At 43.3% G+C, this 16668-nt stretch overlaps 1 protein-coding gene across 6 annotated transcripts in view; it reads left to right on the top strand.

Annotated features, from left to right (window-relative positions):
- The window catches only part of MCOLN2 (mucolipin TRP cation channel 2), a 57566-nt gene extending 47705 nt beyond the window's left edge, over positions 1 to 9861 (top strand). For all 6 annotated transcript variants that reach the window (XM_045478082.1, XM_045478086.1, XM_045478087.1 and 3 more), the window contains 3 exons: positions 4229 to 4435; positions 6466 to 6587; positions 9006 to 9861. In XM_045478082.1, coding sequence (XP_045334038.1) covers positions 4229 to 4435; positions 6466 to 6587; positions 9006 to 9042 — 366 coding nt within the window. In that variant the 3' untranslated portion in view covers positions 9043 to 9861. The remainder of the gene's footprint in view (positions 1 to 4228; positions 4436 to 6465; positions 6588 to 9005) is intronic.
- Positions 9862 to 16668: the final 6807 nt, after the last annotated feature.

Genomic DNA, 16668 nt, shown 5'->3' with positions numbered 1-16668 from the left:
ACAGACTGTTACGGGTTCTTGAAACTAAAGAAAGGAATTGACTCGATTCCAAAAGAATTATTAATGCTGCTGGCAGAGTTGTAATTCATGTCTATAGAAACCAGGTTTAATTTCATTGTCTTAAGGATGGTGGTATGGATGGAAAATATTGACTCTGAGAACTGCCCATCTTACTGTTAGATAATCTGCATATTGTTCAGTGATTTGCTCAAGTGAATATTCCCTCCAGATCTTTGTGGAGAGCAACTTCAGAGTTTCTCTGAATTGTTGCTGATGCGGTAAAGGCACGGGCATGATCTTTGTTTGGGCTACATTTGTTACTCTCCCTTGGTTACAAGCTTTACCCTTTTACCCTCTGGATTTGGACATGGAGCAGGGAGGTTAGGACATGGTGTGTGTTATCTAGTTGGGACATGGAGAAGTGTATAAAACCAATGAGGAGACAAGCTAGTAATTTACTCCATGGTTCTTACTGATACAGAGAACAGGGAAGGGACTAGAGCAGCCAGCGCAGTCTGTCTGGAAGTAGACTTCGAAATAGCCTTTCAACATTGGCTTAGTGGGATACAGGGATGGGGCCGGGGAGAAGGAGGTGGAGGAGGACATCACGTCAGGTGAAGAGGACACATCCGTGAGGAAAAGAGAAAGAAGTGGGCCTGGTGTGTGGGAGCAGACAGACACAGGATGCTACTATTGACGATGAGGAGAGAGCAAGAGGCCATGTGAAGAAGAAACTTATCCCAACCTTCTTGGTTTGGATTTTTACTTTGCATCCTGACTTTGTATATTATTATTATTTTTTTAATTAAGCAATTTTTTTTTAATGTTTATTTATCTTTGAGAGAGAGAGAGACAGAGCGTGAGCAGGGGAGGGGCAGAGAGACAGAGAGACGCAGAATCCCAGGCAGGCTCCAGGCTCTGAGCTGGCAGCACAGAGCCCGACACAGGGCTCGAACTCAAGAACTGCGAGATCATGACCTGAGCCAAAGTCGGATGCCCAACCGACTGAGCCACCCAGGTGCCCCTAGTTTTTTTATGTTTGTTTATTTTTGAGAGAGAAACAGAGCATGAGTGGGGGAGGGGCAGAGAGAGAGGGAGACACAGAATCCGAAACCGGCTCCAGGCTCTAAGCTGGCAGCACAGAGACCGACGCGGGGCTCGAACACATGAACCATGGGATCATGACCTGAGCTGAAGTCAGATGCTCAACTGACCAAGCGCCCGACTTTGTATATTCTTAAGCAAGCGAAATGACCTGGAGTCTATAGTCTATGAAGTTTAGATTTTACTGAAGTCTGGACTGCAGGATGAAGAGGTTGGAGTAAAGACCACTTGCTTGGAGGTTTTCGTAATAATCTGGGTGTAAGTGTTGACATCAGAGTGGATCAGAAAAACATCATAAGCGCAGATAGACCTTAGAAGATTGAAGAGAAGGGAAGACTAATCAATTCAACACACAGTTTGAAGCATTTGATGGTTTTGGCGTAACTGTTCTTTGGTAGGAGACTGAAGTCATTGACAGAAATAGGGAATTTGGAGGGAAAGGACAATTTCTGGGTTAGGGGGTGGGAGGTTTTACTTTGTGGCATGTGATGCAGTACCTGGACCTCTGAGTCGAGGTGTCCTGTAAACATTCATCAGGGACTGGGCTGTCCCTAGAGCCAAACTGACTCAGTGGACATGTGCCCCTCATGCTAAGGACAGAATTTGGTTCAAAACTCTACACTAACTTGTTCCATCTGTGTTTTTGAAAACTGTATTGTCTTTTGCCTGTTAGGCCATTATTGTTCTTTAGATAGAAGCTTTTACATTCCACTGATGTTTAACCCCCTGGCCCTAGAGATGTTTGTTTATTATGCACCTGCTGTTGTTAGTCGCTGTGGCAATAGGTTGTTAACCACTTAAAGCCAGGAGGGCTGCTGGTGGAAGTCCACTCTGCACACACTCAGCTCCTGAACTCCAGGTGTATGCCTCCAACTAACTGCCTAATATCAGCATTTCTCGCTGGCTCCTCAGACTCGCCTCATCTAAAACTGAGTCCCTTAGGTGTCTCTTCCCAGACTTATTTTCATCTTCGTTTCCTTCTCTTTCCAGTCTCCCCTGGGTTCCTTGCAACCCCCGGCTCCCGCACTCACCTCTCACTGGCCTCCCTGCCCCTAGGCTTATCTCATTCTAGGAGATCTTCCGTGGGCTGTGGTTACCTTTAACAAACACAGACCAGCTTGTGTCACTCTTCTGGCTAGAGTATTTTTACTGGTTTCAAGTTGGCCTGTAGGAGTTTGAAGTGTGTAGAAGACCAGAGGTTGCCCTTGCTGCGTGACTCCAGCCACTTCCCAGTAGAGCGCTGTTTTCCCCTATGTCCACTGATAAACGCTCCCCTTCCTCCTCTCATTGGTGAACTACTCAGCCTGCGGGCCATAGTTCTGAGGGCCGCTTTGCTTACACAGCCCACCCCAGCTCTACCACAGGGCATTGTGTATCTTGGCCTGTCCACTATTAGCATGGGAGCCCTTCGAAGGCATGAGCTGTGATCCTTCATCTTTTGACACTTTCCCGCTGTGGTGATCTTTGTTTTTAATGTGCTATAATTACCTGGACCTGTGGTTGGAAAGGCTACAGTGAAACACTCCGTGTGGCAAAACTTTCTCGAGCCCGTGCTGTGTCTCAGCCACTTCTATCTTGCTGGTTGTAGAGTACACAGTTCCTTCAGAAAGTGGTTTGGCAGACATGCCTCACTTAGAACCAATAATAGGAAAAAACATTATGCTAAGACATGTTTATTACATTGTCCTTTATAATAACAAATATTATTGGGATGTCTAGTGACAAGGAAATAGTTAAATTTGACATCCAAGGAATGGCCTGTTACATAAAAAGAATGCTTTCTAAGTGTGAATAACTCAAGAAATGTTAAGTAGAAAAAAAATCAATATCCAAAATTCTTAGATGATGTGACCACAAGTATATAAAAAGTTCAAAGGAAAAAAAAGTGAGAGAAATACTAAGATTGTAAGCGTCGAGGAGAGTTTTGAATAATGTTTTCATATTGTGGTATATTCTAGATGTTTGAAAATGAATTAGTTATTGGATAAAGGGTTGTTATCCAAAATCTATACAGAACTTATCCAACTCAACACCAAAAAAAAAAAAAAAAAAAAAAAAAAAAAAAAAAAAAAAAAACCCAAATAATTCAGTGAAGAAATGAGATGGGCAGAAGACATGCAGAGACACCTTTTCAAAGAAGGGATCCATATGGCTAACAGACACATGAAAAAATGCTCAACATCACTCATCATCAGGGAAATACAAATCAAAACCATGGTGAGATACCACCTCATGCCTGGCAGGATGGCTAAAAGTAACAACTCAGGCAACAACAGATGTGGGCAAGGAGGAGGAACCCTTTCGCACTGTGGGTGGGAATGAAAACTGGTGCAGCTACTCTGGAAAATAGTATGGAGGTTGCTGAAAAAATTAAAAATAGAACTACCCTAGACCCAGCAACTGACTACTAGGTATTTATCTAAAAGATACAAAAATGCTGATTTGAAGGAGCACATGCACCCCAGTGTTTATAGCAGCACTATCAACAATAGCCAAATTATGGAAAGAGTTCACATGTCCCTTGACTGATGAATGGATAAAGATGTGGTATACACACACACACACACACACACACACACACACACACACACACATATACAGTAGAATATTACTCAGCAATCAAAAAGAATGAAATCTTGCTATTTGCACAACGTGGATGGAACTAGAGTGCATTATGCTAAGTGAAATAAAACAGAGAAAGACAGATATCATATGATTTCACTCATATGTGGAATTTAAGAACCTAAACAGATGAACATAAGGGAAGGGAAGGAAAAATAAGATAAAAAGAGGGAGGCAAACCATAAGAAACTCTTAAATACAGAGAATAAACTGAGGGTTGATCGGGTTGCAGGGGATGGGCTAAATGGGTGAAGGGCATTAAGGAGGACACTTGGGATGAGCACTGGGTGTTGTATGTAAGTGATGAATCACTGGGTTCTACTCCTGAAACCGGTACTACAGTGTATGTTAACTAACTTGAACTTAAATAAACAAATTTTAAAAAATAAAATGAATGTCACTTAATGATAGTGAAAACAGCATCAGCAAAAGAAGCTAACTAGATGCTTCTCTGCTTTTTTGGATATGACGTCTTAAAAATTTCTGGTTTCCCCCCCTACAGTTTGAAGATCTGAACACAGTTGCTGAGTGTCTGTTTTCTCTGGTCAATGGTGATGACATGTTTGCGACCTTTGCTCAAATACAGCAGAAGAGCATCTTGGTGTGGCTGTTCAGTCGCCTGTATTTATATTCCTTCATCAGTCTTTTTATATATATGATCCTCAGCCTGTTCATTGCACTTATTACAGATTCTTATGATACCATCAAGGTAAGTAATCTTTCCTGCCAAAAAATGACTACAAATTCTGTCTCGATTGGGACGTAGGAAAATACTACACTTTTTACTTAAAATAAGACAATAGTATTTTGATTTTGAGGCTTTGTGGAAAAGAAACTTTTTAGGTGTTGGAAGTTAATTTTATTTTTTATTTTTATTTTTTTAATGTTTTATTTATTTTTGAGACAGAGAGAGAGAGACAGAGTGTGAGCAGGGGAGGGGCAGAGAGTGAGGGAGACAGAGAATCTGAAGCAGGCTCCAGGCTCTGAGCTGTCAGCACAGAGCCTGATGCAGGGCTTGAACTCACAAACTGTGAAATCATGACCTGAGCCGAAATCGGATGCTTAACTGACTGAGCCACCCAGGTGCCCCAATTTTATTTTATTTTTTAAAGTTTATTTCCTTATTTTAAGAGAGACAGAGAGAGTGCAAGTGGGGGAGGGGCACACAGAGGTGGGGACAGAGGATCCGAAGCAGGCTCTGTGCTGACAGCAGAAAGCCCGATGTGGGGCTCAGGCTCATGAACCGTGAGATCATGACCTGAGCTGAAGTCAGAAGCTTAACTGACTGAGCCACCCAGGTGCCCCTGGAAGTTAATTTTAAGTATACATTTAGGGCATTGTCCCTGTTGCCCTGACCAGGGTGGGTGGGTTTAGAAGTATGCTGGAAGAGAGAAAGGAAGTGGGTCGGGATGGGCCGAGCATGATAAATCACATAGTTGGGCTGTCTGTGTTGGCAATGGCAGGTATAGGTGTACCTGCCTGTTCTGGAACTTGAGCTTTTGAATAATAAGTTTGAGTGATGAGGGGTGACTGCTGTCGTGACAGCCTCTCCAGATATGGACACGCTGCTAACACGGCATGACATAACCATGTGTGTGGTGCGAATTTCCTTTAAATCATGAAAACTGAGCCTTTTGTGACTGCTGAGCATCCTAGCTTCTGAAGCCATCCTGTGGGTTCTTTATCCTTTCAGACGGGACCTGTTTAACTGAGTTGTAGCTTGAAGCGAGCTCTGTGCTGCCTAGTGTGGCCGCGCCTCCACAGCAGATGGTTGTGCTTGGAAAATCCTGTTTCAGGACCAGGGGTTCATGTCAGTGCCTTGGGGTTTTGTCCTCTTCCTAAGCCCTTCTCAGACTAATTCGGAAGAGGACAGTCTATTGGAAATGCTTCTGAGCACTCTGAGTATGGCGAGCTGAGCGCTCCCGTGGGAATGGTTGTTTGGCTGTAGCAGCAGGGCTGGGCATGGAGACAGGAACTGCATACTCCTGCCCTGTGGGTTCCTGTCTTTGATGTGGCAGTGCCCCTGCCCCAGCGAGCGGGCCAAGCCTCAGTGACTTCAGTAAGCATGAGGTAAGTGGGAGGACCCCTCTGCCTTCTCCCCCACTAAGTGACCAATTTCTACAAAAGTAGAGAAAATAGGGCACCTGGCTGGCTCAGTCGTTTAAGTGTCGGACTCTTGATCTTGGCCCAGGTCGTGATCTCATGGTTCGTGAGTTTGAGCCCCGTGTCGGGCTCTGTGCTGTCAGCATTGAGCCTACTTGGGATTCTGTCTCTCCCTCTCCCTGTCTGCACCACCCCACTTGTGTGCTGTCTCTCAAAATAAATAAATAAATAAACTAAAAAAATAAAATAAAATAAAAAGTAGAGGAAATAGGGATTACTTCCCTGTGGGCTCTACATTGGCAGGGAGAGAAAGGGGAGGTCTTATCTGGTCTTAAAATTAGCATTAAAATTTTAGACTTTTGACAATTTCCTTCATTCCCTTTATTAACACACCCCTCCCTTGCCCAGCCATGGCTTTCTTTCTGGGGTTTTTGGATTGTTTTCCGTTCCCATGGTGGCCCTGGCTTAGCTTTCTGGGACTGACAGATTGATGCCTCACTGTTAATATCAGTTCTTGGATCGGAGCTAGCAACGTGGGAGAGTTTTATTTTAGCAAAGGTGGGTTTGATGTGTTGACAGAGGGAGCCATTTCTCATGCTCTGCAAATAAGGTAACAACATTATGTACTTTTTAAAGAAATACCAACAGAATGGATTTCCTGAAACGGACCTTCAGGAATTCCTGAAGGAGTGTGGTAGCAAAGAGAAGTATCAGAAAGAGGCCTCACCCTTCTTGTCCTGCATCTGCTGCCTGAGGAGGTCAGTATTGTGTTTAATCAGGTCTCCATGCTCCTGAGGTGATCTTCTCTGTGGCCTTAACAACGGGTTCTTCCAAGGTTTACCCTATTCTCAGAGATCAGCTTATTGTGGGAAATAATTCATCTTTCATTTTCTTTCCTCCCACTGAAACTGGCTTTAGAAATGAATTGTTTCTTACAAAACGGGGTAGAAAGCTACATGACGCGGTTGAAATCTCTAGGGAATATTATGAGACTCTAACGAGAAGGCCTAAGTTATGTCCACTAACGTCAAGAAGGTGAACTCTGAGGTGGCCAAAGTAAGAGGTCAAAACTCTTATTTTTAGGAGTGGAGCTCTAGGAATGTCCACAGCCTTTCCCTTTCCACAGTATTTGGTATAAATAACCTTTCTTGAGCTGAGCAGAGAACCTGCCTGAGAGGAGGCTGTGCATAGCTTTGGTTGGGAACACATATCAGTAGCTCTACATCGACCAACTGTGCTTTGCTGGCATTCGGCAGGACACTTATGCAAATGGTCTACACCTCAGTGGCAAAGCATCCACTTAGTGGTTTGGGGGTAAAATAGGGGTCACATGAGGATAGTTTTCTTAATTGTGCCCTTATTTATTTTCCTCTGTAGTCACAGGTGGGGTTGTTGACTGAAAATATCCCCTACCCATGTTTTTCGAGAAAAAATTTCTAAATCAAATTCCTGAAGGGAGATGGAAGAACATAATTGCTACTTTAAACCACAGGATGTATTTTCTGTTAATCGATTCATACCGCATCTTGGGATTTGAAATGATATGAGTGAGCATTTCCAAAGAATGTCTGGTAAATATGAAATGAAGTCTTCTGAGAAAAGTTCGGTTTTTTAAAATCACATTTCTTCCTCTCAGAGCATTAAATTGTTGCCATGGAAGCTGGGATAAAGAGAAATTAATTTTCTTAATAGGCAGTGGCTTCCTAAGAGGCACCTTATGTAAGGAAAATCTCTCAAAGTTGTTTTTTCCAATGTGTATTTAACTGTAAAGAAAAAATCATCATTAGAGAATGTAATTGTGAATTCTGGAAAGTAACCGATAAGTTTTTGGTATTTGATTTTTGGACTTTGGTGTGCATCACAAAAGCCACAGGAGGATGTTAAATGTTTTCTTGTGCAGCCACATGGAATGAGCAAAAGGTTTAAGGGAGGGACTAGAAAACGTCTTGGTCGGATTGGGTCTGAGAACTGAGAAGAAGAATCAATATCAGCAGACGGTCCACTGTATGGCATGCGAGGGGCGGTTGAGAAGATGCCTGCTTCACAGGAGGGTCTGCTCATCATGACAAATGAAAGAATTCAGTGGACTGAGGGAGTCTACCAAGGAAGTCAGCTGAAGAACTAAAATGTTGCAAGTTTTGAAAAAAGAGGCTATCAAAAATAAAAACAGAAGTGGTTGTTACCGCAGATGGTCATGGGTGAAGTCAGCTGGAGAAGTTTTAGTTGAATAATCAGATCAAAGCTTGATCTGATTGGACCCCAGGCCAATTGGGATGGACCCTACAGAGAGTAAATGAAGGTCACGGGACTGATGCCGGAAATGGATGGTCCTGGGGCCATGAGAATAAATGATGACTTTGACTCCATCAAAAAGTACACCTGGAGGTGTTTAAAGGTTAGGAACCTAAGAATGGTAGAAATTGAGGAAGGCCATAAAGAGAGAGTAAATATTAGAGAGAGACCTCACTGAGGGAATGTGGGGAGTAAGGGCATCACAAATATTGGTGTGTAGGTCCCCTTTCTGGTGCCTATCACTGACACCCCCAACTGACAGCTCCGTCTCCTACAGAACACAGATGGGGGTCACTTTTTTAATCAAACAGGTCCAGCAACCACAATACACTGATTTTCTTTCAAATTGTTGACAGAGTCTCTGGACTGATCATCAGAACACCTGGCTTTCTGTTTTGGACCCTTCTGGTTACCAAATGTGTCCCATGATCTCTCCTTAACCTCTTGGTCCTTCCAGTGCCATCAGAGTACAACAGATGACCTCTGAAACCAGGTCTCATGTGATGTGATTCTTTGGAAAGATATACCTGGTTGGACAAATACAGAATTAACCTTTCCCCTTCTCCACTGCAGCAAAGGGGAAAATCTGTTGTAGCCATTGAGTAGCCAATTGTAGCCATATGTTGTTGTCATGTGACAAAGGCATTGCTTTGTCAATGAAAGGAGACGCAGGGTCCTTTTACATGGACAACTCCTCAGAATTGCCAAAAGCATCTAGTCAAACCAAAAATAATGTACATTGACCTTCTTGCCTTTTCTTCTTCTTATATGTCGAACTCAGTGTGTCTATAACCTATGCATGCCTGACTTCAGAGTATTCCTATTCCATCCCACAGATTCTGAAATCATTGTTTTATCTTTCCTCCTTCCCCTTTCTGATACAGGAAAGGAAGTGATGACCACTTGGTACTTATGAACTAAAATCTTCCTGCTAAAGATAATCAAGGTTCAGGCCTCTTTACCCTGTGACAATGCAGAGGGCCCCAAACAGCTCGGACCAGCACTTCCAAAAATACTGACTTATTTAATTGTGGAGCAGGAAAGAGGACTGTTAGCTGGTTGAACACAACTGAAATTCCAAAGTTCCTTTTATAAACTTGGATGATGAAGCATAGACCACGGTCAACTACTGGGCATTAGTGCAATGGAGCAGTGATAATGAAATTCTGCGTTGAACTTTTAACTTATGACATCACAATGTTGGGATGGAAAAAAAAAAATCACATTTCAAAGTGTGCCAAAACAATGGCACCTAAAGCCATGCATTGAAAGATATGTGTTAATCGTTCAATAAGGGTTTGTTTTAAAAGTGATTTGGGATTAGAAGACATTTGTTAATTCATGGTGTGTACAGAAATGAAGTTGGTTCCAATACTCAGTTAGAAATTGCAAGGTGGAGAACTATTAAGCCAATTAAAGAGCACACTTAAATCAACAAAAAGACCGTCTTGGCCTATTTTCCTATGTTTGTTTGTTTTCCACCATGACAGGAAGCAACTGTTGGCATGGTGGGATGAACCATGGGGTTCAGTGGGTTGGTTCAGTGGGATGAACTGGAAACAGTCATTTGTACACCTTGTCGCTTGTGCTATTGTTGATTATACATACATTACATGGAAGTGAAGGGTAGCAATGGTCACTCATTTTAACAACTGAACTCCACTATGGTGGCAATTTGCCCTTGTCAAGCAAGGAAAGATGGTATTTTTTTCCCAAATAAATTTATTTTTATCACAACAAGCGGAGCTACTGCTTTTTTTTTTTTTTTTTTTTTTTTTTAATGTAGTATTTCTTAATATCTACCTAGCACAAAATTCAGATCACATCTCTATGACCTATCTGGTCTCCGGAAGGGGTTTCTCACTTTCTTAAAAGCAATGAAGGAGATATAGGGGTTAGTATATAGAAGTTATCCGATAAATATTTATGATAATAACTTGATATTAAGATTACTTCGTGTATGGATTTATTTTGTACTTTTGTATTTTAAATTTATTAGAGAAGAACAGAATTGGAATCAAGCAGAACCCTCATCCCAATGCTCTCCCTCTTTTTTCCCTGCCCTTCCCTGTCAAGCCCCTACCAGATTTTCTTTCTCATACCCCTTTTCTCTCCCCTTGTCCCCACATTTTCTTCATGTGCCTGCACCAAACCTAGCCCAGGAAAATCATTCACTTAATACCATTAAAATTTGTAGATAAGTGACTCATGTCTATACACAGAATACTTTGCTAAAATGACCATCTTAGTTCTTACCAAAAAATGTCAAGAGTTATGTTCATCTTTTAAACTAAGGATTATTTAACTGGCGATTCTAGGGTCATTCCCAACACTCCCGAATCAGGTGTGCAATCCAATCACTTACTTACTTCTGAGTATACCCCCAGTATTTGGTTTGTCTCTGAATAGAATTGCTGTTAAAGGCCTTCTGTAATCTGCAGCTGTGACTACCATTTGAATAGAAGATTAATGATGGTCTTTCATGCTTGCGTTTTCTTTTATTGGCTTTCATGTTTCCTTTTATTTCTTTTCTCCCTAGCTGGACAAAACACTTTCAGGGAGAAAAATCTTTCTCAAGGTTACCCTATATCTGTGGAAACATTGTTTTCTCTCTTTTTACTAATTGTAAACAATTGTCATTTCACCAACTGTATTATCTGTTTGGGTTTTATTGAACAATGTTGTTCTCGTAACTCTGCTTAATGGACACATCTGGGACAAACCATTTTCTCTTCTACCTAGGCCTCTACTTGGAGAGTGCACCGTGAAAGGTAGGAGACGTGTTCTTTCTGGTTTTGCTGGTTTCATTCCGGGATCTCCAACTTACTAGAATGTACCCTGTTGGCTTGCAGTGCACCCCCAAAGCCAGAGACAACAGCCCTGAGCTTGTTGACGGGGTGGTAGAGAAGAGCATGGGCATGGGAGCCATCTGGACACACTCAGGTGAAAGTCCAAGCTTACCCTGTAGCTTTGTGGCCTTGGGCAAGTTACTTTGTGCTTCTAAATGATGATGATACACCTCAACTGTGGGATTCGCATATAAGTCAGGTAACTCAGGCAAACTTGGCATTGACCTGGCATCGAATTGAAACCTGAGCTGTTCTTTCCTTTTGATTTTTCTGTCACGTTTATAAGTAGGTTCCATGGGACTAGGGAATAGTAAAGATTTAGTCTACATCCCTTCTTCCTGGACTCCTGTTCTCCTACTGAGTCTCCTTGGACGGATCATACAGGGCTTCAGTTTCCTCATCTGTAAAATGGGGACTGTGCGGATTGAGTGAGTGAAATATGAAGTGTATAGAACTCGGCATGACGCGGGAGTGCATGGTAAATAGTAGATCTTTAAGAAGCTTTTCCTAGCATAGTCTACAAATGTACAGATCTATTTACCTGGGCTGGCCGGGAAAATATTTTGTAGTGAGCTTACTATACACTTTTGGTGGACTTTGTTCCAGTTTGGGCTCTAAGTGTGTAAATATCCCATATGCAGCCATGTGCTAGAGGCAATGATCAATTCAGCAGCTGTCAGAACTCACACTTAGTTGTGCAGAAGTGGAGCAGATGAGCAACCTAAATGCCCTTCCATCGGGGGCAAAGCTGTCAGTCCCGATGGAGGGTTAAAGTCACTGAGGTGCACAAGCTGTCACAAACCTCCAGTGCCTTCACTCTCAGCGAGCCCTTCTGTCCTCTGCTGGGAGCCCACTGCCCTAACCAAATTTTTCAGAAGGTGCGAAGTATAGGCTAGCTTGCTTCTAGGCCACCGTGGAGGACGTGGGATGGCAAATGCAAAAGGGTGAGAGAAGGTTTTTCGGAGAAGCTCTTCAGGAGATTCCAGTCACTGCCCCCAAACCCTGCTGAGGGCCCATATCATAACAAGGGTGGGAGGGCCCCTTGGCTGTGGGGAGGCCTACGCTCAGAATCTCAGGTTGAGGAGAAGCACAGCACCCCAGCTTCTCACCCTAGGGACAAATAGCCAGTCACCTTCCAGTGCCTGAGGGCCTCCTGTAAAAGTGGCCCAGCACTGTCACTGATGGTCAGGGGCCCTGGAGTCACTAGGGAAGTATGTTCGGTGAACGGCTACTGTGGTCTCGGCCATGGATGGCTCCTGCCAGTATAAAGACCTGCGATGTTTAAAGATACGACTCCGGTTCCCTGAAGAATTCACCTGGGGCCGCCACTTATCACAGGAACTTTGGATGACTCAACCTCACTTTACTACTAATCAGTTTCACCTTTGTTTTCATGTAAGTTGAGCAAACTTTATTTTGCTCCTCCTCACTTAAAGTTTGGACTCTCACCCATAACGCTGAGTCTCTCTACCAAGTCCAGAAGTTCACACTACTTGTAAAACATATATGAAGCAGCTCTTGTGGGACAGAGTGATTGAGGACCTCACAGATGAACCCCCAAGCGTGGTGTTCAGACATTAGGCCCTTAAGCGAGGACAGTGAACTACAGGCATGGGAAAGGGAACATGATGCAGTGAGTTGGAGCAAATGCTGAACACTTCTGCTTTCCCGTTCCTTCCACTTGAGATACTTGATACTCATGCTATGCAGCTTTGTGGCCGTGTGACCTATGCATTCACAAAGGATCCCACACCTGGCTTCATGCTTCGCCCTCACAGTCTTGCAATTCTTAATGTTTTTCGAACAGCCCCCCCACCAAGTCATGTAGTAAATTCTCATGGTAGTACAGTGTAACTCATTGATGATCTCAGTGATTAAAGCATGGCCTTTTAGACAAAGGCTAGGAGCCCAGTGTCATACTTAGTTTATAAAACAGTTGATGGGGCGCCTGGGTGGCGCAGTCGGTTAAGCGTCCGACTTCAGCCAGGTCACGATCTTGCGGTCCGTGAGTTCGAGCCCCACGTCAGGCTCTGGGCTGATGGCTCAGAGCCTGGAGCCTGTTTCCGATTCTGTGTCTCCCTCTCTCTCTGCCCCTCCCCCGTTCATGCTCTGTCTCTCTCTGTCCCAAAAATAAATAAACGTTGAAAAAAAAAAAATTAAAAAAAAAAAAACAATTGAAATTTAACAAAAGGAAAGAGTGAACCTGAGTTGGAGTGGCTTTTACACTGATGTGAGTGATAATCTAGTTGTATTTGTGGGATGAGGTGAGCTTAGGGTCCTCCACTCTACCACCTTCCCCAGAAGTCTCTAAAGTAGCTTTTTTTTTTTTTTTTTTTTTTTTTTAACTAGGCTCCATACCCAACATGGATCTTGAACTTACAACCCTGAGATCAAGAGTTGGATACTCTAATGACGGAGACAGCCAGGCATTCCTAGAGTGGTGATTTTTTTTTTTTTTGAGTTTATGCATTTTGAGAGAGAGAGAGCATGTGCAAGAGCACACACGAGCAGGGGAGAGGTGGAGAGGGAAAGACAGAATCCCAAACAGGCGCTGAATCACCAGCACAGAGCTCTGCATGGGGCTCGATCTCACAAACCGTGAGATCATGACCTGAGCCAAAACCAAGAGTCCGATGTTTAACTGACTGAGTGGCTCTGGCCTACTGCTTATCTCACAAAGATGGAGATTAAACTTCTGTAGTTGGTGATGTTGGTCAAGGTTGTTTCCATGTTGCATTGGTGGGTTGGATGCTGGGCTGCTCACCTTTCTCCCCATGCCTCATTTTCTTATCTCCATTTCATGTTTTTCCATTGATAGAGTCAGGGTAGTTCATCCTCTAAACTCAAGTTATGTTTGCCCAGTTACCATATGTCCTGTGACCTTGCCCAGCAAAGTCTCGTGGGACCTGCTCCACATACTAAGCAATCAGATGCTCTCTCCAAGCTCTTTGCAGCCATTTGCTGTTAGAATGAAGGGCCTGTCTTTGAATGAGAAGCTGTAGGATTGTTAAACATGCTGTGTGTTGGAGAAAATAACATATTAGCACTGGGAAGACATCAAGATCGACCAAATCTCAAAATAGACATTCAAGTTTTTAGGGAAAACAATACAACTTACGGCTGTTCTACCATGGGCTCATTTACAGCAAATACTGCTGCAAACCAGTGGGTAAAAATGGTGGCAAATGTCTCTCTTGCCATCTGTCTCTGCCAGAGAACCAGGGAGTGAATGAGAAGCTAAATTAGTCACATACAACATTTCCACACCATCTTGTATAACAAGGACAGCAAAACTCTGACTTCTTAAAGACCCCTGGGAGCTATTGGCTGTGGTGAATGGGAGAGACAATTTATTAGGGTGATGTATGTTTCTTAGTTTCTAATGATACATAAATTATCCCATGAGCCATGATACATATGGTTTAAAGAGAATTTTAAATGAAAGCAATTTTTTTTCTAGCAACACTAATTGCCTAGCGGCAGTAAATTACTCATCCCCCGCTGCCTGTGGGCTGTGGTCATTATTCTCTCCTCGAGGTTGAGCGGATGTCCCCCAAGAGGAATGTTTGCTTTGACAAAGTGAATTTACATCCTCACTTGTGAGCCTGCCATGCTGGGTCTACCAGAGGAGAGAGTATTAATAATGCCATTTGGACCTAGCACCCTGTGTTTGTGCCATCCTGCATGTGTTATCTATGATAGCAGGACAGTGAGTTGGGTCTTAGCTCTTGGTTGCCTTTGGGGGAAAATCAAGGAGCTGTTATCAATATTTAATTTTCTCCAGCTGGGGGGTTTGAGAGGTAGACTTGGCTAATAAGCATGAAAGTTTCTTAGATGACAAGTTAAGCAAGGGACGTGATAAGCACTGCTAATTTGGGGAAAGGAGATAATGACATGATGTGCAGATGGAAAAGGGTGATGCTGTTAAAGACCATTAATTCCACATATATTTGTTGATTTCCAATACTGTGCTAGGTAGTAAGGATGCAAGGAATGAATGCTATGGTCTCTGGCCCCAAGAAGTTTGGTGTCTAGTGGGAGAGACAATAACATACAAAGCAAGGATAGCACAAGGGCACCCCAAGTGCTATATAAGAGCAGAATAGCAGTAGTTCTTGCCTGTCTGAAGTATAAATTAAGGCCTCTTAAAGAGAACTAGATGATGTTAACTGAGACTTGAATAATACATTGTGCTTGACCAGATGGCCAAGGTGGGAGTGGGATTGGGGTAGGGCTTTCTGGATAAAAGCAGTGATAGAACAAAAGCATGGACATCTGAGGGAGAAGCAAGCCAGTTAAGAAAAATGTTTTGGGGTGGTTAAAATGTAGGTCATGTACTGAGGAAAGTAATAGAAGACAAGACCGAGAAGTGACAGGCAAGGCCACAGGGACTGTGAGCACCATGGGGAGCTACAAGACCAGAAAAGGCAGAACTGCGAAGGATAGATTAGAGTTGGGTGAGATAAGTAGGGAAATTAGTTACAAAACTGCTGCAATCATCCAGATAAAAACAACAAAACAGTGATGTCATTTCCCTGTAATTAAACACAAAGAAGAATTTGTGTGAAAACTGTCTCTAAGGAATATACCAGATCTCACGTATGTGTTTAATCTATCTGTGTGTGTGTGTGTGTGTGTGTGTGTGTGTGTGTGTGTGTGTGTGTGTGTTTCTTTCTTTCTCAAAAGACATTTCTGCTAAATATCCTGTCATTTTCTTGTGAGTTCATGCTTTTGGACTATGCATTTAGGGGGGAAGGTCTCTTTTCATAACTCCTATTACAGAGAAATACATTTATTAGGCTGAATGGCTTTAATGCATATTTCTATCACATGGGCATTTCTCCTTCCACATATTTAAAAGAAGCTTATCCAAGACTTTCTGTTTCTGCATCATCCAGCTCCACCTACCCTACACACACACACACACACACACACACACACACACACACACACTGAAGTACTGTGACCTTAAGGCTGGCCATGGTTTGTGTCTATAAAGGTGGCAAGATGTGTGGGTGTAACCACTAACAAAGCCAGACTGACATCTGTAGTCTGAAGCTTACAGATTGCACAGAGACTTTATGAAGAATCCACCCTCCTTACCCGCTACCCATGACCACCATCAAGATTTGGGTGTGGGATCACTAAGTTTCAGAACTAAGTGTGGCTACCTGAAATTGACGGTCTTACAGGTAAGTGCTAGAAGGTGCTTTGACTTTATGACTCTCTTAGGCAGGGGCAGTGTGTGGGGACGTCGAAGGTTCAGGGGTGAGGAGGTAAACTGATTAAGAGGCTCAGAGAGAGGACTGTGTTGTGCCTACCCCCACTGCCTTGATTTGGGGGGTGGTAGTGAAATGTGGTCATATTAGAGGAATGTTCCTGGGTCAGGGTAGACTGAGACTGGGGGTTGGGGGCCGCAGGGCAGGGCAGGTGGCATGGCCCATACCTCATAAATGAAGAAACCATGGAGTTCTATAAATGCCTGAGTGCACGTGGGGCTGATCTGCCTGTCTCCTTCCAGAGCCCTGCAGAGAAGGTCAGTGGTTTATGCCAAGACCAACCCCAGTGATACCTCCTTGCAAGCTCTGACTCCAGTAAACCAACTCTGTGACTATTGCAGGTGGTAAACTTGTAACACTTCCTTAATATGTGGAATATGTGAGGCAGCAGGGTGGTAGGAAACCCCATTAGGAGTCTT

Source organism: Leopardus geoffroyi, chromosome C1 (assembly GCF_018350155.1).
Source record: "Leopardus geoffroyi isolate Oge1 chromosome C1, O.geoffroyi_Oge1_pat1.0, whole genome shotgun sequence".
Classification (NCBI taxonomy): Eukaryota; Metazoa; Chordata; class Mammalia; order Carnivora; family Felidae; genus Leopardus; species Leopardus geoffroyi.
The sequence above is the reverse complement of the archived record's forward strand: the minus strand, read 5'-3'. Positions and strand labels throughout refer to the sequence as shown.